The sequence below is a fragment of the Xiphophorus maculatus genome, chromosome 17 (assembly GCF_002775205.1).
Source record: "Xiphophorus maculatus strain JP 163 A chromosome 17, X_maculatus-5.0-male, whole genome shotgun sequence".
In the NCBI taxonomy this organism is placed as follows: Eukaryota; Metazoa; Chordata; class Actinopteri; order Cyprinodontiformes; family Poeciliidae; genus Xiphophorus; species Xiphophorus maculatus.
In genome coordinates this window covers 3,683,935-3,709,966 of record NC_036459.1, presented here as the reverse complement: position 1 = coordinate 3,709,966, position 26,032 = coordinate 3,683,935, and the positions used below count along the sequence as shown (strand labels likewise).

The window sequence follows — 26,032 nt, the reverse complement described above, 5'->3', positions numbered from 1 at the left end:
ACAAAAATCCATTTCTTTTTTTTGGAAAGTATAAGCCAAAGACTGCTTCTTTTCAACTGTGCCAAAGAAAAAGTCAGACAACTAAAGATGGCTTTGCACCACAGAGCAGACTGTGAAATTTGAATATCGATTGCCCAGTTATTTCAGGCCTTGGATTGCATTAGTAGTTTGGCAGCAGATTTAAAAGGCTTTGGCTGCCCACCAGAGACTGAACCACAATTGGTATCCCTTTATGGAAACAGAAAAACAAACTGTTTTTCAGCCTCATCTTGCATAGGTTTGAATCCCTCCTGGCGTGATTCTCCATCAAGAGGAAAACCAAATTTGCTTAATTGAGAGTGGGCTGCTGCCACCAAGATTGAGAGTGGGTTTAGTTTGACTTATAACTGCAGAGAAGAAAGATGGCCTGTGCTACACTGGGATTGTTGATGAATAAAATGTCTCTGGTCTCTGGGAGATTTTGGTCTGCAGAGTGCATGGACCATGGATGCAGTAGGTAACCATGACACCCTGGTTGCTTAGCTGCAAAGGGGATCATAAACAGATGCCCCTCTTCCAATGTGAATAATTTTTGCTTTGCTACTTTCTCTGTTATCAAATTTTGTTTTCAACACTGGGCAAACTAAGTGAGAAAACTCTCATTCGAGTACCCTCATCAGTCTTTTCATGTATAAAACTCTGAATTGCTTGTTTAGCAGCTTTCGTGCTCATTAACTTGTCTGAAGAGGATGAGAACAGTGTAAGCAGTGGAATAGGCTTTTTTTGAATGTTGTGTTGTGTAGTGGTGTGTAATTATGGAGGAGACACTGATCTCTAGTGTCTGCAAGTGCGTTATTAGGCTGCCACTTGATGACATGGTGTGAGTCATTAGCCTCTGCTGTTAATCTTAATAACCGAGTACAGACTCATGGATTCATAGATCCATTTACAGAGCTGTAACAAAGTATTCTCTCCTTTGAGAGATAACCTTTTGTTGTTTGTTACATGTTTTTGATAACATTATTAAATGCAGAAAGGGATCCCCCTCACCCCCCTCCCAAATGGTGTCTTCATTTATTTTAAAAGCATGAATAAATTGTATTAAGTCCCGTTGTTTTGTCCATCGTAATGAGCCACACCCAGGTCTAAGTGCCAGATTGGTTTGCTTGGACAGCATTTTTTTTATTCCAGGTAGATTCAATAGTTGTTAAATTGTTCATGTATTTACTCTGGTGTCTGGTGTCTGCATGACCTTTTGTTCACGACTTCTACCTCTCTCTTTCAGCACATTTTGTTCTCGTGTCTTCAGAAAAGAAAGAAAATCCAAAACACATGTCACACCTCTACGAAAATTTGAAATTGGTATTGTGGAGAAACAGCCAAATAAGGTTGTATCTAGTTTGGCTGATTCAAGTTGGCTAGCGCTTTACTCAAAATAAAAAGTGTGGAATTAAACATCATTGTAAATTTGGCAGGCAATTACCAGGCATTTTTCTAGCAACAGGCCCTTGTTTTATTTGATCATTTATGGCCCAAGCTTATCTTTTTCACACTATGAAAACATACATCTGGATCTTGGTACTAATGTGTGCTTAAGGAATTGAGCTGGTTTTGTGACTGTGTGTGCTTCTGGCCACCGGTGACTCATTATTCACCACTTCCTGGAGTGTGTGTGTATGTGGCTGCTTTTGTCAGTACAGCTGTTGGACTCTGTGTGTGGCTCCACTGAACCTGCTTTTTGTTTGTCATCTCTGTTTTCCTACATGATGCTTATCAGACATACAGTATGCATACTAAGAGGGGAGTGTGTGTTTGATGTCTCCCTTATTAGAGCTCACTGCCTTGCTCACGCTGCTATTTTCAGTCCCATTTAGCTGCGGACAAGAACACCTGTGCTCAAATAACAAACAAAATTACACTCATTCATTGTGCTGCTCACTTAATTTCCTTTACTGAAAATATATTTGATTTCAATGACGGGTGCATCAATAATGGTGGAATATCTGCCACAAATTGATTCCCTCACCTGTTGCTATAAAAAAAGAAGTTTTTCAAATGTCAAGTTGGTCACAAAGTTATCTAGAATCTTAGTATCTCGAGATTAGCACAATAAACCAAAGGATAGGTGTGATTATTATGTAACGCATTGTACAGTAGCAACCTGGGTGTTGATTTTGGTGCACAGAGCTGCCACGTAAACACTCCAGATGGGTGCAGCTGTTCTTGGGTCTCATTTTCAGCCAGCTGGTATGGAGATAGCAAAGCATGATCTGCTTGCTGAGGACTGGATGAGTTATCAAACCAGGGCATGATGACTGATCTCCAAACCAACACCCATGTCTAACAAGTGGCATTCTGCAAAGCTAGCATGTGTTAATGCTTCTTTCTCTGTGTAAAGGAGCAGTGCTGCTGGATAATTTGTCATCGTGCATGTACTTACGGTACAGTTGTTTTCCTTCTGTTTCCATTGTGTGTGCCTTTGTGTGATGTGTGCAAATGTATTTCCCCCTTTCTTTTTCTCCCGCCACCCCCTCTCAGTACTTCCCTCCCAGCTCCCCATGGGCTGAGCAGGATAGATCTGATTAAAGTGGTGCCAGTCACAACAGCAGATGCTCATGTTTCCTCTGCTCTCCCATGCATCCCTGCATATCAGTGGTGTGGCAGGTGTGTCTGCGTGTTTGCGTGTATGCGTTCGCTCCTGGCAGGACTAGACGCTCTAATCAGGGTGATGGGAGGGTGTGTGTTTTATACAGTACCCGAGTGTGGTGCTTACAGAATATGAAAATCACAGGAGCTAGAGTGTTTCTGCATCAGAAGAACATATATTGTCCCTGTAATTTTATCTGAAATCATCTCGGTTAGCTGAGATGTTTCTTCAAAATTCACCCCATTCATCCATTTAGATGTTCCATCTGTTCTGATGGGATTATTCAAATGAGAAAAAACTCAAATTAGACAAATGGCTTCCTTCAAAACGTGGCGAAAGTTGCTTTTGATCATTACAAGGAATCAGTTAACCTATAACAAGATGCTAATTAAGGTAAAACTAATTAGGAAAAAGAACATGTAGTAAATACACAAGAGAGTTTACTGTGGTTCTTTACCTTGGAGTGAGTTCACACATAGTTTGGCACTCTTTTAGATTTTACCCACACAAACTGAAGGATCATCCTTTCTGTTGCCCAGGCCTTCATTATATCATTGCACCCGATTTTGATAATCTCAACCCCCAGGTCTGGATCCAGGAGGATCCACCAGTGTCCCTAAAACTGTCAAGGCCAATAGCAGTGTCTACCATCATCTACACCGATGAATTACTTTATGAAATTAGTCTATGCCAGTGGCTGAAATGAGCGTACTAAATATGGTGACGAGAGCTGAGATAAGGATCCTGTATCATCTGGTGGGAGCCATAAGTAGACCAGCTGATCCTCCTGATTGAAAGGAGTCAGTTGAGGTGGGCTGGGTCTCTGATCACAAAGAACACCTCCCTTTAGAGGTTTTCCAGTCAACTTCTAAAGATAGATTAGAAAAGAAACCACAACTTGCTAGACGAGCCATTTATTTTCCTTCTGGGGTGGGAACATGCTGGGGTTTTCCAGAGTGGACTGTGGAGGGAGAGGGCAGGATTTTCCTCCCTGACCTCTTAGCTCTCGTGATCTGATTTCCTTAGACCTAGATCTGACCATGACCTGATCTCAGAAGAGCAATTGATGGATGGATCTTGGGCATAAAACTACACAGCATAAACCAGGCATAGATCTTTGCTGCTAGTTTTAAGATTTTTACCTATAAAGTACTTCCGTCATTATTTATATTACACATGTCATTTTAGTTCATGTGGCTCTCTCGGGTGGAAACTCTGTAAAACACTGGAATGGACGTAATGGAGTAGCTAGAAAGTGACAGAAACTAAACCAGCTGCTGGCCTTTGACCTCTGAACCTTTTCATCTGCCGCTCAGTTCCTCATTAACGTGCGTCTGTTTCTGTCATTGTGTGGATGCACAAATTAGTGCCCAGGTGTGTGTAGTAGTGAACAGATGCTTGAAATCTGAGATAACAACTCTGTGAGCTGAGGTTTGTCGACGATGAGGTCAGTAGGTCCTGCAAATATTCCATCTGCAGAGAACTCACTTTGAGTAAAAAACTATAAATTTATGTTACTAAATGGGAACACCGGAGTGGAGGAAAACATATTCTTGTTCATTTTTAAAAAGTGTCAATGAAATGATACTTGATAGTCAAAAGTTAATTGAGGTTTGTGGACAAACATCATTTCTTGCATGAAATAGTCCAGTTTTTCTGACCCTTGTTGAGTATACAGAAATGCATAATTACAACTAAGCTATTCTATGAAGGATGGGGAAAAGGGCAACGTTATGTGTAGCTTAGTAACACTTTTTTTTTTTTCCAAAAAGCAAGTGGTTTGCAAAGTGAGCCCTTTTTTGAATATGGTTTGATTTGTTTGATCATGAGTTGATATACCATCAAGAAAACTCTGATGAATTTTTTTGTATTCCCAAACTAAATGTGGAAATCGATTGTTTGTTTTGTTTTATTTCTATATCAATTTTAACTGATTCCTCTCATTTGGCTCGTAAAAACAGCAACAACAATACAAATCAATTGTTTGTCTTTGAATTAGTCTTGAGCTTGACAGGAAAGTGAAAGCACAATTCCCATTTGGCTTTGGCCACTTGCATTTCAAACTGCAGGAAGGAATTGTGTGCTTATATATGTCCAGTAAAAAAAACACCATGACCCCAACTATCAGCACACATCTTTCTCAAAATATTATACAAGCTTTTCTGTGGTTACAGTTATGGATTCCCTTCTTCCCCAGCCCCCACCCCTAGAGGACAGGAGAAAGCATGGGCATATGTGTACCAATAACACAAATGTAAAGAGAAATGAAGCTGAGATTGTTTTTGAGCTAACCTGATTTCAAATGACAATAGCATCGGCCCTCAGCATGTGCCATGAGATGTGAAATGATGTCAAGCCAGATCTTTGGGGAACGGGAAGGAAAATCTACATTGGCAGTTGCCTCTGAGCCAATAGACAATTCAGTGAGGAAGTCATTTTTAGCAAAAGAAAATCTTGATAGGTTTACATATAGGGAAAAGATATTTGTAGGGCAGTGATCAAGTTATGTATTTTAAAATATAATTTAGTAGTTAAACTTAAAGTCATAATACATAAAATTAAAATGTCAGTAAAACAGTATATTTTTTGTTTTATCAGAGATGTATCAAGTTTTTCCAGGCTGGTAATGATTTCCACTTTCTTGCCTGACCTGCTGAATCAAAGTTCAACCAGTTCTGATTTTATTCAAGGAAAAATATCCCAATTCTTATCTGTAGATGATTAATTATTGCTTTTTTTGTTTTTATACTTAGTTTTTCCTTGAGCACAAATGTGGCAACTATATTCCAAAGTGCATTTTACATTGAGGCACAGCAATCAAAAACACTTTGATTGCTGTGATTGCCTTAATTTCAAAGCAAAAACTATATCAGTAATTCACTAAATGAATCCCTCCCACCTCCCATCTCCCACTCTCATTTGATGAGTAAATTTGTTTCCTCGTCAGATTTCTTCTCTTTCTGCATGACTTAATGCTCTTAGAGCCGTGCATATCAAAAGGAAGAGATAGATTTCATATTTCCCTGGGGAAATTAATAGTACAGTGCATTTCTGGACCAGGTACAGATTAAAAACTGGGCCCATAATAAACCCATTAACCTAGTCATTAGGATCTGGGGAAAGATTGAATATGTGGGTGTCTAATTTTAGAGTAACACTGTCGTCACTGCTTCTTACAAATGCCTTTAGGAGGGAAGATATTGAGTGCACTCTCTTGAATTTGTGGCCAACTAAGGGGCCATGACATCAAATTTTATATTTCATTAATTTCATGATCACATCTTTGACAATTGTTTGTTGCTTTTTTTTCCCTGAAATTAATTTCTAAAACCATCTTTCTTCCACTCTTTTTAGAGACTTGCAACTGAGGCCGAAAAATTTCAAAAGGAACATGAGTGGACAGTCGACGGTGAGGTGAGTATGTGGCCACAGCCCGATCTGATAAGTTCATTAACACACACCCCGTGTTGCATAAAGATCAAGTGGTACAGTAAGCTGCATGTGCAGAGTGAGCAGAGCGATGTGTTATCTAATACGATTGTAGTAATTTAGCAAATCTCATTACAGTAACAATTGTATTTTAATAACTGTGTAAAAAATGGCATTTCATTATCTCTCGAAACAACCTGAAAAGAAGCAGACCTGGTCATAAGGAACACTAATACACTACTTTATCTCTTCCAGTTTTCATTACTCTGAGTATAAACAGTGCATTAAAAGGGAATTCACAGCTAATGTGAAGTCATACTTGTTTTACTCGTTAAGTCACAACGTCTCACTGCTCGCACAGTCGTTGGTGTTTTTTAGGGGTTTCACGTGTTGGTTTTCTAAAATTATTATTTAATTTTATAAATGCCATCATATTGCAGCCAATTAACAAATGAAAAATACTGAGTGTTCATTCAGTGATGGAGGGAAAAAGAAATTGAAGGCAGCCATTAAAGCATTTAGGCTTAAAATCCCCCCCAGTGCTTCCAAATCTTAATGACTTTATTCCATTAAACAATTTGGCATTGTTTAATATTGTGCATATTTTGTAGTGTTGAAAGAAGCTAAAGTAAAAAAATATATCTTTAGTAGACTGACTGATTTATACATTATATAACTCAACAGATTTGCTGCCCTGGCAAAGTACATACCTTTTAGCTTAATTAACTAAAATTGTGTGACAGAGCCCAATGGAAAATAACGGTATTCTCTGTATGCAAATACAAACCGTATGTAAAAATTATACTGAACTGATTGAAAAACATTGCGGCTGAGCCAAAAACTATTCATATCCCTGGCAGGTTTAGGCCTAAGTAGTGTTTTAATTTTACTAATAGATTTCACTTTTAGTGGCCCAATCAGAGTCCTGACTTGAATCTGAAAGGAAATTTGTGGAGGAGCTACAGACTAGCATAATGACAACAAGTTCTGTCAGTCTGTAGCTGGTCATGTATTTTAACAGTGTTTGGATCCAAGTTTAATCTAGAATATCTCAGTCCAGATTTGATGAGGCATCGATGTGTAATTCTCATTGTGGTAACTTTGAGTAAAAATGCCAAAGATTCTTGACATTAATACAAATATTTAAAGCATATAGAGCATGATTTTATTACAGATAGCTTGCCAGTGGTGGTTTAAAACAGTGCTTCCTCCTATAGTTGCCACACAGTGGTGGTTCATGTTTTGTTTTTTTTTCTCAACTGGAATGCTTCCATCATGTAAATTAACATTCCTAAGCAGAGGGACATCATTTTGGGAACTTCTTCCTTCTGATATTCAGTATTTCAAAACCATGGCTGATGCAATGAAATCCTTGCAGTGTATTTGTCTGTGTATTATGAGATAAAATAACCAACCTTTTTAAGCTAAAAAGCTTCATGGTGCAGCTTTGAAGAGATTCTTGTCACTAGTCATGATGCAGATTATAGGCAATGGTTAGGTAGGTAACTTTAAATGTCATTAAGTCAAAGATGCTAATAGTTTCCTGGTAAAGTTAAATGTTCGTTATCTTTATTTTGGCTTTTTGGAAAGCTGTAATTGGATTAACAGTGTTTCCAGTGCTCATGGTTGCATTTTATTAATACATAAAAATCAATTCCAACTGAAAAATTGATGGTTTTAACAAAACTTACAGTACTATGGAGCATTGCTTTTGTATGTTTTACAATAGAACAAAGCGATTTACCTTTTTTTCTCCTTTTTATTTGTACAAAGGTTTTTATATAAAAATAGAACATAATTACCCGATTCATGACCTGAAAATTTTAAGCAGATGCTTGTGTTTGGCTTTAGTTTGATTACAAACCCTTTGAGCTAACTTTACAGTGGCAGCAGCACTTGCCGTCCTGTTGTTGTACGTGGCTGTAAAGTAAGCAGACAGGTGGTGGGAGTCGGTGAACCAGCTTGATTGCTCTGGGGCATTAGAACGTCAACACTGTGGCTAGCTTGTTAGCAACCGACTAGCCTGTGTACTGACATGAAGCTCAACAGTGCAAAATAACACCACTTCCCTTGCTGATTCCTGCTGTCAGTACAGGGCCCTACAATATAAAGGAGAAAAATGTTTAAAGGGGCAGGATTATGTAAGCTTTTTTTTTTTTTTTTAGCTTTATGGGGTTATTGTGTCACTCATTCCTGATCTCTTCCTTTTTGTCTTTGGACCACTTTGCAGGCTAACGAACTCAAGTACTACAATGCCAAAGATGGCGTAAGTACATATTAATTCACTTTTTTAGCAGAACACATTATGTATACTTTGGCAACAACAAAATAGTAGATATCACTGACAACTGATGAACAGTTCACACCTGTTAAAGGTTCACTTTTGGTTCTGTTAAAAAATAATCTTGGATGTATAAAACATGCCTTACACAAATATGAATTCCTCTTGAACTATTTTACATCTTGTTTCATATTGGATTTTTTTTTCACAATGCTGTGCATATTTGTGACTGAGAGGAAAATGATGCGTGTTTTTGAATGATCACATTTTTTCCCCTAAACAAAAATCCTTTAACGTGCAACATATGTTATGCTTAACAGGTTTTGTTTCATTTGAATTCATTTGCACAGGTAAATAAGACCGCATTGAAAGAAAAAGAAAAAGATAAAGATAAAGAAGAGGACAAGAGCAACAGGTTCATTCCAGAGGACTTTGAAATAGACCCCGACTTCAAACGTCTCGTCTCTTACAACACCACTGCCGTCCACATCCCCACTGACATATACGAAGGCTGTAAGTGGAATAGAATAAACTTCATTGTAAGAAAAAATATCCATAAAAACTTATTTGATAAAACAAAATAACAGAAAAACAGATAAAGATGAAGTATGATGCAGCAATGGAAAAATGTACTAGGACAGACTAGTAAGCCTCTCTGCCTGAGCAGTTGTTTTATATAGAGGAGTCCCTCCCTCATTTTCAGTAGGTGGTGAGAAAAATTTATTTTTGCTTTGCCAATTTTTTTGGCCCGAAAACATCAAGATTTTCCCTGCCATCAATCCTGTGGTGTTTTATTGTCGTTCTATTTTTTATTTTTTTTTGACTGAGTTGATTCACCCACTTGTCACTCTGGTGTGAAAATGAATTATCTTCCTTGTGAGGTAATTTAATTAGTCCCACAGCACACAGTCATTCAGAAGAAACCTAAAGGAGTCAAATCTAAATCCATAGCAAATATCTTACTGGCCATTAATCAGAGAAAATCTGGTAGTGGTTTAGAATTGTATTTAACTACTTGTACTGTACTGTATGATTCGGTTTAGTGAGAGACTTCATGCTGCTCAGACCTGATCAACTTGCAGTCACACCAGTGTTAAATATCTCTGCTTGTGAGGATTTCCACTCTGTTCTAAGAAATGGCATTCTAATGACCATTCTTGAGGATAAGCCTTGCTTAAATGAATTCAACCAGAACCAACAATGGCCAAAAATTTGGGAGATTCAAACTCTAGATCTAAAACGCAAATGGATTTTTTTTTTTTATGCTACTGAGATACCCAGTCACAAAATGTAAGGGCTTAGAGACAATTGCAGTAGTTAAACTATGAATGTTCCATCATCAACAACATTAATGTTAAGTTAGAGGTGGAAATGTTTGGTATTTGAACATACATGTCAGTTAACACTGCTTTTGTGATAGAAATTAGTTTAGTACAAAACACATGATTTACATGTTATTGTAGGAGAGTAATGCAAAACTAACAGACCTAACAAACATGACATATTCTGTTGATTCTGTTATTGAATTATTGAATGTGCCATGTTTACAATGATGGCAGTGTGCAATTCAATCAGTGGGGTCATTCACATAAAAACACAGCTGTTAAATATTCATTTTATTCATTTCTAGTTATCCTTTTTTAAGCGTGAATACAATATTTCCTGGTATATTTCTATAACTGGTATAGAACATTCACACACATCCTGTTTTCAGTCGCCATCACTACGGTCACCATCTACAGTATACTTCAATAATAAAACGCTCAGCCTTTGAGCACCATCTGCATTGTAGACAGTTGAAGTATTCTAGTCTAAATATAGTTCAAATGCCATCCGCCCACTGGTCAGCACACTAGCCCCCTCTTTACCCTGGTCACCAGCTGCTCCCTTCCCTCATGCTGATCACTGACTCCACCAACATTTCTTGATCTGCTCACAGCATGTCAGGACACCCAAAACTGATCCTCTTTGAAGAAATGCTTGTGAGAAATATGATGCCATTATTCTGTGTTCATCTCACAAACGGCTTCGCTTTTTCACTTTCTGTTTCTACACAGTCTTTAAACATTTCATTTGTTCCTTATGTTTCAAAACAGCCACATTTTAGAATCAGTTGATGAATTTTAGTGTATTCAAAGCATTAAATGTTTAATAAAAATATCTTTATGTACATATTAAATATACATTTCATATGTCAGATTATGGGTCAACAAAAACAAGGTAAGATTGCAACTTTAGTTGTTTTGAGAAAAAAATAATTCTCTTTGTTATAATACTAAAAAGTCTATAAATTCCAAGTTGTTAAATAAGCTACAATAATCCAATCTAGATTTCACAAGTCCATGTTGTGAAATCTAGATAGAGGGGTGTATTTCCATACACCCCTCTATCTATGATAACCCAAATTGTTAAAAAAATATTGAAAGTGGGTTGCTATTTTACAGATTTAAATTGTAGAATTATTCAGCTTAGGCTTGTCCAGGCTAAGTATCCTAAAATTTAAACATTTCATAAAATCTCTCTAGACTGTTTTAAAAACGTTCTATCAATATCTTTAGTGGCTAATTGTAAATTAATTTCTGTGTTTTCACAACGTGTACAAATCATTCTCATCTCTCACCATTTCTTTTTTTCTACTACAAACATACAGTGCTACCATATTCTTTAAAAAGGGGTTCAGACTTCTTCAGTGCATTTAGTTGTTGACTATCTCACAGTGTTTCTACAAATGAACTCTTTTCAGTTCAGCATAGCTACTCCACAACTTTTCTAATTAAATTGTGAGAGTATTAAACATAGATATAGGATGTCAAGCTGAATCGCCTAACTTCTCAATTGGGGCTCATAACAACAGCTTCCATTCACAAAGCAACTAAAAGGTTCTTTGTGAGATAGGTTACACCTTTTACATTTGTCATTTTTGTTTCAGAGATCATCACAGGAGCCAATTTGATTTTTCTTACCATATGTAGTCTATACTTCTGCAAATAAACATTTAATTTAAATGTTTCAATTAAAACATTTACTAAAGGGTTAGTTGTTTTTTTTATGTGATATTATGGGTAATAGAAAAATGTCATACTTGTTGGAAAAGGAAATGCATCCTCAGGTGGTTAGTCGTATACTGAATGAACTCATTTAATCAGTTTAATCGGTCGATTGCGAGTCAGCCAGAATGAACCTTTAAGGTGATGCAACATCTTTCTGAAAATGTTTATGGAATCATTGACAGCAACAACTTTACAGAATTTCATTACAATAAAGTAGATTTTCCCATTAAGCTGATCAAACTGGTATAGAATTGACAACTATCTTTGTGGTTTTTAGGCAGTTATTCTAGGACAGCTTACAAACTAAGAACACTTTAAATGGAGGCAAGTCTTCACACTGAAACACTCTGTCTTTCTTCTGGATGCAGATACACACACACTTGCCATGGATTTGGCAACAAGAAGGCAAATCCACAGCTGCAACATAACAGGCAACACAGTAGTAATCCTATGAGCCCAGCTTATGTTTATATATTAAATTTGAAAGAAAAACAGGCAAATCTCAGTGGAGGGAAATAGGTTGATTTATATTGAGGCATACAGCTTGACGATATTGCTTTAGTTTGTGTTTATTACCATCAACTGAGTGTTCAATATCAGTTTTGGCACCAATATTAACAGTAGGCCTTCTAAATGCAACAGACTACATCACATGACTTTTATATCCTTATACAGCGAGTCACTCCCAATAAGGCGGACTATAAATGTGCAGTGACGGGCCTCTGAGGCCTCTGACTGTGCAGACATTTTGTCATTGCCAAATGCACTCGGTTATTTTTACAAGCTGCAGTTATAATGATGAAGAGGCTTGGGGTTGAGTTCGGGAGATTCAATAGTGCGTTATGCTCAGTATGATTCAGTCATCTTTTTTATTTATTTATTTTTTTCTAATAGTGAGTGGACTACTGGCAGCGCGGCTTGGGGTATACTTTTAGTTTCTCATCTGTAGAAAAGGCCAGTTTATTTATTCCACTTAAAGCTCAATACATTTATGGTCAGTAAATTTTCAGTATTGAACTTAAGTAACAATGGGAAGATATTTCCAAGTTTGACGCAAAAGTTGGCATGTTTCTGAAAACTGTAGGGTTGTAGTTGGAGGCCTTCACTTTTTATCCTCCTTTTGCTGGCCATAATAAATATAAAAATAGATTGCATGCTGCAAGATTTCAAGTAACACCCACTTAGTTTACATACCCACCCAAGTTACATCATTTTCTTTCCTAAAGGTTTTTAAACCTCCAAGGACATTCTGACTTTTATCTTTTCTCTTCTGTTTGATTAGCATCTAGAAGATGCATGCAACAAAAATCAAAAAGGAATCACTTTGAAGAAGATTAAAGAAATCATTAAACCACCATAATAAGTATACTTGAATATCAAGAAAAGGAAAACAAGTAGCTGAGTTGTACCCAAAATATACAGAAGTAGCTTGCAAATTTAGCCATATCTTTTCAGCATATTTGGACATGCTGGAATCTCAAACTTCAGTGTAGTTGGGACAGAGAGCGAATACACCCTTTTGCTATTGCGTTTTAAAGAAATGTCGGCAATGCAGGTCGTGAAAAACTGAATTCATTATAGGCATTTCCTGCCAAAATGGTTGCACAACAACAAAACACCCACAAAAGGATCACTCTGTGGGTGAAAGAACTGATAACTTTTGATGTTTCCTATAAGTGTTTTTAATTTAACTGCTTCTTGTCTATCTCCTCCAGTGTCCACTTGTTTTGCTGTATTAGAGCCAGTTTGCATGTAAACAAAAACCACGAGTAAGAAACTTTAGCAGTGCTAAAGCTGTTTTTTTGTTTGTTAGGTTTTTTTTTAGAATGTCTACTTTGACAAGTTTTGTCTCTAATGAAGTTCGGATTAAGTTGGTCTATTTCTCTGCGGCCAATGAAGGCCTCTGCTCCTAAGTTGTCCACCTGCAACGTGAACACCTGTGTCAGTAATTTGCTCTTTGCCCGCTCACAGCCTAGATTTGGATGAAGTTCTTGTTAGCCCAGTTGTAAAGTTGTTATGGGTATAGCAACTCCCAGCTCTTGAAATGATGACCAGCTCCCACTCTGCTGCCACTCTGGCTGGCCAGTACATTCAGAGTTGCCATGGTAATGGGCATCTTGGTTAAAGGAAAAGCAGAGACTTGGACACGCCCAGATGCGCCTCTCTGGAGTGAGGAGAGTCGGTTGTAACTTGATTATGGGACTCGGTCTAGACGAGGCTGGCGTCCCTTTTGCTTTTTATGATGCTGTAGGAGAGCTGTATAATCCACTGCTTTTATGTAAGAGAAGATTTTCTGCAGAGCCAAAAGAGTTGATCTCATATTGGTTTCCCTTAACCTTAGCTCCATTTCATTAGGCATAATAAATGTTGCTTCCTGGTGGCAAATGTGCTACTGTCTTTCTCCCCCACATGATTGGAATCTATTCTCTGTGCTGATCCAGTGTGGGTGGTCAGACTGGGATTTATCTAGTGTTTGTGTTCGCACACTTAAACCACGGATGAATCAGCCTGTCTGCATGCATGATTGTGATCGAGGGAGAGCTGGAAACACTTGAGGTGTGAGAGTTTGCGCGCGTGCGTGTGTGTGTGTCACGTCACGTGCACGTATTGCGCCGTATAGGGATCTCGTGGCTGCATATGCATGTCTTCTCGCTCATTAGGCAAAGCAGTGTGGAAACGATGAGAGGAGATGAAAGGGGAATGTTGTGGCCTTGGCAGGAGATCCGAGACTCGTCTGATGCCCGTTTGCATCTACGCTGTGTGACACCTGTCAGCCCTAGACATGCACACACTGTGATGCGTTGAGATACTGTGACTGGGCGTGTGTGTGTGTGTGTGTGTGTGTGTGTGTGTCTGCGATTGTGTTATTGCCAAAGTCCTTTTGGCAAAGCTCACAGCTTACAAATGGATTTTCTTTTCTACTCGCACCCTTGTGCCACTTTATACACATCCTATTTCATTTATAAAGCTTGCAGCCAAACTCTGAGGTGCACTTAAATCCATCTTCCTATCCTTCCTTCTCCATCCTTGTCTCACTGTCATTACATCTATAACTTGTGTCCCTTGCGAGGAGTTGGATGCCTGCCCGTGATGTTCTAATCGGCTAAGTGGGGGTCCCATTTGGATGCGAGGAGGCTCCCAGACAGTTGTCTCCTAATCTGATTTCACCTCTTCTATAAATCAAGAACATAGGGAGACAGAAGAAGTCTGTCCTTATCTGTTTTGTGACCTCAAGCCCCTATCTCATGTGGGAGAAAATAAGTGGCGGGACATACCATTCCTTTTATTTCTTACAGTCTCTTCCTATTTCTTCAGCCTCCCAAAGAGTCACCCTGGGTCTCTCCTCTTCTTTTAGGGAGGCTCTTCTCACTCTACTTGTTAGTTTAGGTAGGCTGCCATGTTTTAGTGGGTTTTAAGTTATGCCACGGTCTTTCCGATTTTGAATATGGCTTAAACAGAACTGAGTGAGACATTCAAAGTTTGGATTATAGTTGCATACACCAGTTCTCCTCTAAATGTCATAACATTCTCACTGACCTGTTTGCTGTGGTCTTTTGTCTTCATGATGGATGCTTCTTTTGTTCACATATTGAGTAGACAGACTACAAGTTCATGCCACACTTTTTAGACTTGTTTTTTTTTGTTAATACTTGTGGTGATTGTTACAAAAAAGTCCAAAAGAATACATGGACATTTATGGCTATGAAGTGAATGTGAGTTGCAAAACCAAATTTACTTATTTTCTAGATGCCGAAATAAAGCAAAACATTCTGTCCAACTAGAATAATCACTACAACCAAGAACGTTTTGTAAAATGTTTTAAATGTTAAATATTTACATTGAGATTAGGCATCATAGGTCATCAAGTAAGATGTTGAGGCAGCCTTAAGTAGCTTAGTCGTTTTCCATGTTAGCTTAATTTCTCAGCTTCAGAAGTTGCAAAGTAGAAAGGTATCTTTGAATAGAAGGCCCTTTCTGATTCAGTGATTGCAGGTTTTCCCCACTGGTTCTTCAACCATGTTATTACTTTCAAGTGCACCAGCAGAGTCAACTACCAGTTAGCTGATGGAAGGGAACAGCAGAGTCAACTTCATGGCACAGAGCAGAGTTCCCTCGCAGTTTCACTTCCCACTTCTAATTTACTGCTGGAATCATGTTTTTCTCCAAACATGTTCCCCTGTCTTCTTGACTGATGAATTTAATCTTTTTTAAGTCAATTCTTCCGTTGCTTTTAATGAAAACCCTAAGAGTTGCTTTGCACTCCCTCTACCTCAGCAACATGGTAACAGTTGGTAGGAACACATTTGTTTGCGTTTGTTTCTACAAATGCCTATTCCTAAAAAAGCTCAATCATTGGATTACATCTGCTGTATATTCCTTTGTTAGCTGTCTGTCATACATAAGGCTTCCTTTCCTTGTTTTTCCAGTGTTGCCTTATTGTTTTCTTTTCTCCCATCTCACCCAAGCAAAAAGACACTCACGCCAAAATACATGTGTAAAAAAAAAATTGTATATTAAGCCGTGACTTGACATATTTTTCACATCTAGAAGGAAAAAAAACCTTTTACTCTGAGCCATATTTTCTGAGAGACACTGATCCACGCTTGTCGCTCTGAGTATGCAAACACTGAAAACCGCGCGTGTTACCCTCTGAAGTCCCTCGGGAAATGATGCCACGGCTGACAAATAGAGCCGACCAGTGCTTACATCGCTGTGGTGACACCTCTCTTCCTCTCGCCACAGTGACCTCGAGCAAGTAACAGGCACGTCACTTCACAGATGGATCTTTTTACACCAAAACTGTGATTTGTTCCGTCATTCAGCTGGGATTAGATCCCCACAACATAGAAGTTAAGGGCTCCGCTCTGCATGTTAACCTGCTCTATTACTCTTGTGTGTTTGTGACAGATGTCTATATTTAAATTCTAGTTGGAGACCGGTAAAAACATATATTTCTTTTGCAATGGTTTCAGCTTTTCCTGAAAATGAAAACATACTATTGCTTCTTTTTTTAGGGCTTTATTTGGACAGACGCGTCTAGTAAGTGGTGTCAGTTGTACCAGCAGAACTAATCCAATAGAATCCAGACTCGGGGAGTATCAGGTTGTTAGACCTGAAAAGTTTTTTTACCGCTTACAATTGGGACACAATTTGATTCACAAAAATCTCTCATGTATTGGCTAAAGTCCATCCCTGTCTTGCATTGTGGGGGGGAAAACCCTAACTAAGGTTAAAGGGATGGTGAAAAGCCATGGAGAGCAGGAGAGCAGAACACAAAGTCAGGTGATAGGATTGTAAAGGCAAACAATTTGAACACTGTTAGACGTGGAGTATAGGATTTTAAAAATAAACAATGCTTAATTTGACTAATTTATGTTACTTATTCCACTGAAGCACTCTTAAAATTTACAACCTCAGCTTGCAAACATGCAGTGCTTTAACTTTGCAAGATCCAGAGTGCAGATCTCTGATGGGCTGATTGGGACTATGATAGGGGGCCCAGCAGATACCGTTGTCAGGCGAAGCATGACACTGTATCAGCAGCAGTGGAAACCTGATTATGTTGTAAAATTGGGGAGCAGGAATGGAGCGCTGAACATCCTCACAAACTCAAAATGTTGTTTTTTGTTTTTTTTAAACTTCTACCATCAGGAACACTCCACGAGAGTGCTACACCACTTTCTGCTTTCAGCTGGTGGAATCCTTAACTTTTTCTAGGATTACATACTTAGTATCATTGAATTGTTACATTTTTTTATTCTATTTTGTTTTTCACATTTGCTTTGTTTGCCATTAAAGAAAAAACAGCTGATGAACTGATTTGATTAAAATGCACTATGCTCCCATATACCCTACTGTATTTGGACATATGGGGACATTTGGCTAATAATTGAACAAAGTAAACAGTGATGCTCAAATGCTAAGGGTTTTATTAGATTTTTCTCAATATTTGTATTTTTTGTTGAGACTTTTTTCTGGTGAATTGTCTTGCAATATGAAGTTAGTTGAATCACATCAAAGTCTCTCATATTTTTTTGTCTTGGAGTACTCTGTTGAAAAAATTAATTGGGGCCTGCCATGCAAAGCAATGGCAGGAACCTATTGCTATTCTCCCAAGAAAAGTTTCTTTATTATTATTGGGGCCTGCCATGCAAAGCAATGGCAGGAACCTATTGCTATTCTCCCAAGAAAAGTTGTTTCTTTATTATTATTGGGGCCTGCCATGCAAATGGCAGGAACCTATTACTATTGTCGGAGAGAAGTGTCTCTTTATTTATTTTTCTTCCGTAACCGTTAATGCGGCTCATACCGCTGGGTGCACACCTACAAATGAGGTATCAAAACGTGCAGAAAATTCACGCCATGATTGCTATTACTTTTGGTGGGATTTGGGCTTAACGTGGCGACATAATTCGCAAAAAACTACGAAAAAAATCCCATTATAAGTCAATGGGAAAAATCCTAGAAATACCCTATTTTTGAGGATTTGCTGTGTCGTCACAAATTCACCTAGAAATGCCATTCAAATTTCATTTTGTAGATACGTCTGTGATCTCTTCGAAAGTGAAGACGGCTCGTCGATACCAGTTACGGTTTGTCCACAATTTGCCTCTAAGCGACCCAAAGTTTCTCATTTTTGGTCATATTAGAGTGACAGCCGACCTCGGATCAGATATGGGCACAACATTTCTTTCTCTCATCACTGTAAATGCTCTGAGTGAGGTACAGATATGAATCTCGGGACTATCGCAGAAGACACATTGAACTGTCATACGCTTAAAACGCTTTTCGAATATGTATTACGGTTCCCGAACAAGAAGGATTTGTTTCCAATGCTTTTTTTCAGTAAAGTGTGTTTGCTCAAACACACTTGTGTGTTTGAGAGCTCACAGCTCAGAGCTCACACCTGCTGAGACCATTATTTGCCATAGCAACGGAACTCAAGAGGCTATTGGCTGGTGATTTGGACTACAAAAACGCATCACTGTAGTTCTATCTATCCTCAGTTGAAACAGATCAGGACTGAGAACTGGCCTTTACAACTACTTGCTGCTTTGGGCTGTATATAACTGATTTAACTCAGTAACTGTTACACATGGGATTAGTTTGGAACTTTAAAATTAAGCATATTGAAAATTTCACAATAAAAGCCCTGAATATTTTTACATGACGTAATTGCTCGTTTTTGGCTTTATTTGACTTTTTCATCCAAAGCACTGTTACACATGGTATTAGTTTGGCCCTTTAAAATGAAGCTTAACAAAAATTTCAAAATAAAAGCCTTGAATATTTTACATGACGTAATTGCTCTTTTTGGCCGTATATGACTTTTTCATCCGAAGCAATGTTACACATGGGATTAGTTCGGAACTTTAAAATGGAGCTTAATAATAATTTCAAAATAAAAGCCTTGAATATTTTACATGACGTCATTGCTCTTTTTGGCCGTATGACTTTTTCATCCAAAGCACTGTTACACATGGTATTAGTTCGGAACTTTAAAATGGAGCATAATAATAATTACAAAATAAAAGCCTTGAATATTTTTACATCATGCAATTGCTCTTTTTGGCTTTGTATGACTTTATCATCCAAAGCACTGTTACACGTGGTATTAGTTTGGCCCTTTAAAATGAAGCTTAACAAAAATTTCAAAATAAAAGCCTTGAATATTTTTACATGACGTAATTGCTCTTTTTGGCTTTATTTGACTTTTCCATCCAAAGCACTCTTACACGTGGTATTAGTTCAGAACTTTAAAATGAAGCATACTGAAAATTTCAAAATAAAAGCCTTGACATATTTTAGATCAGATAATTGCTCTTTTGAGCAATAAATAACTGATTTAACCCAATGACTATTACACATGGGATTAGTTTGGACCTTTGAAATTAAGCTTAACAAAAATTTCAAAATAAAAGCCTCAACATGCCCCTGAGGTTAGTGCACCGCCGCAGGCAGTGCAATAATATTATTCTGCATTATCTGTTTCTCTCAGGTTAGGGAACTGCCTTGCACAGCAAGGCAGTTCATTAGCATTAGCATTTTAGCTTAAATAAGCTATTAGCTATTTATTGGACTTATTAGCCATGTTTAGTATACTGAATGGAGTAAGTCCATTATAGAGAACATCCTAGTGATGTCCCACATGCTAGTGACAGCAATGATGCTAACATTAGCATTTTGCTAACTACTTGCGTTTTCAGCATTATATAACTGATTTAACCCAATGACTGTTATACATGGAATTAGTTTGGACCTTTGAATTGAAGTTTAACAAAAATTCCAAAACAAAAGCCTTGACATATTTTACATCAGATAATTGCTCTTTTGAGCAATAAATAACTGATTTAACCCAATGACTATTACACATGGGATTAGTTTGGAACTTTAAAATGGAGCATAATAATAATTTCAAAATAAAAGCCTTGAATATTTTTACATCATGTAATTGCTCTTTTTGGCTTTATTTGACTTTTTCATCCAAAGCACTGTTACACATGGTATTAGTTCAGAACTTTAAAATGAAGCATACTGAAAATTTCAAAATAAAAGCCTTCAATATTTTTACATCAGGTAATTGCTCTTTTTGGCTTTATTTGACTTTTTCATCCAAAGCACTGTTACACGTGGTATTAGTTTGGCCCTTTGAAATGAAGCATTCTGAAAATTTCAAAATAAAAGCCTTGAATAGTTTTACATGACGTAATTGCTCTTTTTGGCTTTATTTGACTTTTTCATCCAAAGCACTGTTACACATGGTATTAGTTTGGCCCTTTGAAATGAAGCATACTGAAAATTTCAAAATAAAAGCCTTGAATATTTTTACATGACGTAATTGCTCTTTTGGCTTTATTTGACTTTTTCATCCAAAGCACTCTTACACGTGGTATTAGTTCAGAACTTTAAAATGAAGCATACTGAAAATTTCAAAATAAAAGCCTTGAATACTTTTACATCAGCTACTTGTGTTTTGAGCATTATATAACTATTTTAACCCAAGGACTATTACGCATGGGATTAGTTTGGCCCTTTGAAATGAAGCATACTGAAACTTCCAAAATAAAAGCCTTGACAACATTTTAAATCGTACCGAATGGTGCACGTCCGCCTCGCTTAACGTTCTTGCGGTTCTCCGCGTGCCACTGGTGACGTCGCGGCGTTCTTTGGCGTCGACGCCGATTTGTGGCGCGACGACGCCGGGCCCGAACCCCACGGGCGCGCCTTGGCAGGCCCCATCTAAATTTCTTCCGAAATTTTTATTCTTTATTTTTCATCCGTAACCGTTAATGCGGCTCATACCGCTGCGTGCACACCTACAAAAGAGGTATCAAAACGTGCAGAAAATTCACGCCATTCCAGCTATTACTTTTGGTGGGATTCGGGATTAACATGGCGACATAATTCGCAAAAAACTACGAAAAAAACCCCATTATAATTCAATGGTACAAATCCTACACCCTAATACCCTACTGGCTAAAACGGAGAATTGTCTCCCCCAGCTGGCTCAAAAAGAGAATTGTCTAACCCAGCATCTCTAAAATAGAGATTAGGTTTATGTGGATACCAGCTCATAAAGATATAGCAGGAAATGAAATGGAAGATCATTTACCTAAGGTGTCCTTAAAACAAAGTAGAATTATGGAAATAAAGTATTGTAAGTCTGGAAAAAATATAATGAATTATTAAGAGCAACATCAAAGGAAACATGATATAGAGACATTTAAACTTAATAAGATATTAATTAAACACAAAATAAATAAAGCGGTTATTACATTTTGGAAGGTAACAGGATTATATGTAAGACTTTAGATTGGGGAGCGGTTAACTGAGTAACTGTTACACATGGAATTAGTTTGGAACTTTAAAATGAAGCATAATAATAATAGGCTTCTAAAGAATAAGTTACAGTTAAAAATTCCAGATATTTTGGGATATTCCTCTTCCTCTGAATATTTATGTTATTTCATAAAATTTCTTAAGAAAACTAAACTGATAGAAAGGATTTAGTGTTTTTTTTTTTTTTAAGTTGCGCCCTGATCCACACTCCATACCAGTAGGTGGCGGTAATGCACGCCCTGATCCACACTCCATACCAGTAGGTGGTGGTAATGCACACCATTAAGTTGCTTGCCAACCGCCATTAAAAACAAAAAGAAGAAGAAGAGCTTTCTCCTTCCGACTCTCCTTGGTTAAGGTAAGAAGTGTTTGTGTTCTGTCCATAAAATATACTATTTAATTTCATTACTATATTATTAGAACTGCTTACAGTTGTTAAATGTAATGTGTTCTTTAAGAAATGTGATCGATTTTAAAAGTTTGACTGCTGTGGGATATTTTGTTGTGGCTCTGATAGCGTAGCTGCTAGCTTGATGGAACCGCAATTTGTTCACATGTTAGCACTTTGCTAACTGGCTTTCGTGAAACCTGTTAGGCTATAAAATCGCTGTTAACATCAATCTGATCAGCTGAAATAAGGCAATTTTGTTTTACCTCAACCTAGAGCTATTGTGACTTGCAGAAATTGTCACAAATAACCGGAACTAGCATATTAAGCTACTTCACTGAATCAGTTGCTTCGGATACAGATACTCTCAGCTGCCGTCTTGTGCCGACAGTGAAAAACAGCAGAACTACATAATATTAGCTTGGTATGATGTAAATTATAATTTTTGTTTGAATTACATAAAATAACTTCATGATCTGAGTTTTTTTCATTATGTTTGGCCTATCAATAATTTCAAATAATAAAACATAAAATATCTGGGTTTATTTTGTTCATCCGAACCAGAACCTCCAGGTTCTCCGTTGTAGAGTTTTACTGAAAATCAGCGGAGAAATATCTGTAGCGCAGCAGCTGCGGTACAGTCTGCCCACTAGAGTAGAACTGAACCGAACCAAACATGAACGTATTTCATCGCCTAACGAAAGACAAGGAAGCAAAGAGATTTCGGCTAAAGAAATCTGAACTTGATTACGTTGCGGATGCCAATTTGTAGCGTGACGACGCCGGGCACAAACCAGACGGGCGCGCCTTGGCAGGCCCCGGCTAAATTTCTTCAGAAATTTTGTTTTTCTAGTTATTCTTTATTTTTCATCCGTAACCGTTAATGCGGCTCATACCGCTGCGTGCACACCTACAAAAGAGGTATCAAAACGTGCAGAAAATTCACGCCATTCCAGCTATTACTTTTGGTGGGATTCGGGATTAACATGGCGACATAATTCGCAAAAAACTACGAAAAAAACCCCATTATAACTCAATGGGAAAAATCCTAGAAATACCCTATTTTTGAGGATTTGCTGTGTCGTCACAAATTCACCTAGAAATGCCATTCAAATTTCATTTTGTAGATACGTCTGTGATCTCTTCGAAAGTGAAGACGGCTCGTCGATACCAGTTATGGTTTGTCCACAATTTGCCTCTAAGCGACCCAAAGTTTCTCATTTTTGCTCATATTAGAGTGACAGCCGACCTCGGTTCATATCTGGGCACAACATTTCTTTCTCTCATCACTGTAAATGCTCTGAGTGAGGTACAGATATGAATCTCGGGACTATCGCAGAAGACACATTGAACTGTCATACGCTTAAAACGCTTTTCGAATATGTATTACGGTTCCCGAACAAGAAGGATTTGTTTCCAATGCTTTTTTTCAGTAAAGTGTGTTTGCTCAAACACACTTGTGTGTTTGAGAGCTCACAGCTCAGAGCTCACACCTGCTGAGACCATTATTTGCCATAGCAACGGAACTCAAGAGGCTATTGGCTGCTGGTTAGGACTACGAATACGCATCGTTGTAGTTCTATCTATCCTCAGTTGAAACAGATCAGGACTGAGAACTGGCCTTTACAACTACTTGCTGCTTTGGGCTGTATATAACTGATTTAACTCAGTAACTGTTACACATGGGATTAGTTTTACACTTTAAAATTAAGCATATTGAAAATTTCACAATAAAAGCCCTGAATATTTTTACATGACGTAATTGCTCTTTTTTGGCTTTATTTGACTTTTTCATCCAAAGCACTGTTACACATGGTATTAGTTTGGCCCTTTAAAATGAAGCTTAACAAAAATTTCAAAATAAAAGCCTTGAATATTTTTACATCAGCTACTTGTGTTTTGAGCATTATATAACTATTTTAACCGAAGGACTATTACGCATGGGATTAGTTTGGCCCTTTGAAATGAAGCATCCTGCAAATTTCAAAATAAAAGCCTTGAATATTTTTACATGACGTAATTGCTCTTTTTGGCTTTATTTGACTTTTTCATCCAAAGCACTGTTACACATGGTATTAGTTTGGCCCTTTGAAATGAATATTAACAAAAATTTCAAAATTAAAGCCTTGAATATTTTTACATCATGTAATTGCTCTTTTTGGCTTTATTTGACTTTTTCATCCAAAGCACTGTTACACGTGGTATTAGTTTGGCCCTTTGAAATGAAGCTTAACAAAAGTTTCAAAATAAAAGCCTTGAATATTTTTACATGACGTAATTGCTCTTTTTGGCTTTATTTGACTTTTTCATCCAAAGCACTCTTACACGTGGTATTAGTTCAGAACTTTAAAATGAAGCATACTGAAAATTTCAAAATAAAAGCCTTGAATATTTTACATGAAGTAATTGCTCTTTTTGGCCGTATATGACTTTTTCATCCAAAGCAATGTTACACATGGGATTAGTTCGGAACTTTAAAATGGAGCATAATAATAATTTCAAAATAAAAGCCTTGAATATTTTTACATCAGGTAATTGCTGTTTTTGGCTTTATTTGACGTTTTCATCCAAAGCACTGTTACACATGGGATTACTTTGGAACTTTGAAATGAAGCATACTGAAAATTTCAAAATAAAAGCCTTGAATATTTTTACATCAGGTAATTGCTGTTTTTGGCTTTATATGACTTTTTCATCCAAAGCACTGTTACACATGGGATTAGTTTGGAACTTTAAAATGGAGCATAATAATAATTTCAAAATAAAAGCCTTGAATATTTTTACATCAGGTAATTGCTCTTTTTGGCTTTATTTGACTTTTTCATCCAAAGCACTGTTACACGTGGTATTAGTTTGGCCCTTTGAAATGAAGCATTCTGAAAATTTCAAAATAAAAGCCTTGAATAATTTTACATGACGTAATTGCTCTTTTTGGCTTTATTTGACTTTTTCATCCAAAGCACTGTTACACGTGGTATTAGTTTGGCCCTTTGAAATGAAGCATACTGAAAATTTCAAAATAAAAGCCTTGAATATTTTTACATCAGCTACTTGTGTTTTGAGCATTATATAACTATTTTAACCCAAGGACTATTACGCATGGGATTAGTTTGGCCCTTTGAAATGAAGGTTAACAAAACTTCCAAAATAAAAGCCTTGACAACATTTTAAATCGTACCGAACGGTGCACGTCCTCCTCGCTTAACGTTCTTGCGGTTCTCCGCGTGCCACTGATCACGTCGCGGCGTCCTTTGGCGTCGACGCCGATTTGTGGCGCGACGACGCCGGGCCCATGCCCGACGGGCGCGCCTTGGCAGGCCCCGGCTAAATTTCTTCCGAAATTTTCTAGTTGGGGCCTGCCATGCAAAGCAATGGCAGGAACCTATTGCTATTCTCCCAAGAAAAGTTTCTTTATTATTATTATTCTTTATTTTTCATCCGTAACCGTTAATGCGGCTCATACCGCTGCGTGCACACCTACAAAAGAGGTATCAAAACGTGCAGAAAATTCACGCCATTCCAGCTATTACTTTTGGTGGGATTCGGGATTAACATGGCGACATAATTCGCAAAAAACTACGAAAAAAACCCCATTATAACTCAATGGGAAAAATCCTAGAAATACCCTATTTTTGAGGATTTGCTGTGTCGTCACAAATTCACCTAGAAATGCCATTCAAATTTCATTTTGTAGATACGTCTGTGATATCTTCGAAAGTGAAGACGGCTCGTCGATACCAGTTATGGTTTGTCCACAATTTGCCTCTAAGCGACCCAAAGTTTCTCATTTTTGCTCATATTAGAGTGACAGCCGACCTCGGTTCATATCTGGGCACAACATTTCTTTCTCTCATCACTGTAAATGCTCTGAGTGAGGTACAGATATGAATCTCGGGACTATCGCAGAAGACACATTGAACTGTCATACGCTTAAAACGCTTTTCGAATATGTATTACGGTTCCCGAACAAGAAGGATTTGTTTCCAATGCTTTTTTTCAGTAAAGTGTGTTTGCTCAAACACACTTGTGTGTTTGAGAGCTCACAGCTCAGAGCTCACACCTGCTGAGACCATTATTTGCCATAGCAACGGAACTCAAGAGGCTATTGGCTGCTGGTTAGGACTACGAATACGCATCGTTGTAGTTCTATCTATCCTCAGTTGAAACAGATCAGGACTGAGAACTGGCCTTTACAACTACTTGCTGCTTTGGGCTGTATATAACTGATTTAACTCAGTAACTGTTACACATGGGATTAGTTTTACACTTTAAAATTAAGCATATTGAAAATTTCACAATAAAAGCCCTGAATATTTTTACATGACGTAATTGCTCTTTTTTGGCTTTATTTGACTTTTTCATCCAAAGCACTGTTACACATGGTATTAGTTTGGCCCTTTAAAATGAAGCTTAACAAA

At 37.6% G+C, this 26,032-nt stretch overlaps 1 protein-coding gene across 3 annotated transcripts in view; it reads left to right on the top strand.

The window, feature by feature from the left end:
• LOC102232366 (voltage-dependent calcium channel subunit alpha-2/delta-1-like) overlaps positions 1–26,032 on the top strand; it is a 95,493-nt gene that overhangs the window by 20,916 nt on the left and 48,545 nt on the right. For all 3 annotated transcript variants that reach the window (XM_014471342.2, XM_023350016.1, XM_023350015.1), the window contains exons 4-6: positions 5,981–6,040; positions 8,286–8,321; positions 8,687–8,849. In XM_014471342.2, the coding sequence (XP_014326828.1) occupies positions 5,981–6,040; positions 8,286–8,321; positions 8,687–8,849 (259 nt within the window). The remainder of the gene's footprint in view (positions 1–5,980; positions 6,041–8,285; positions 8,322–8,686; positions 8,850–26,032) is intronic.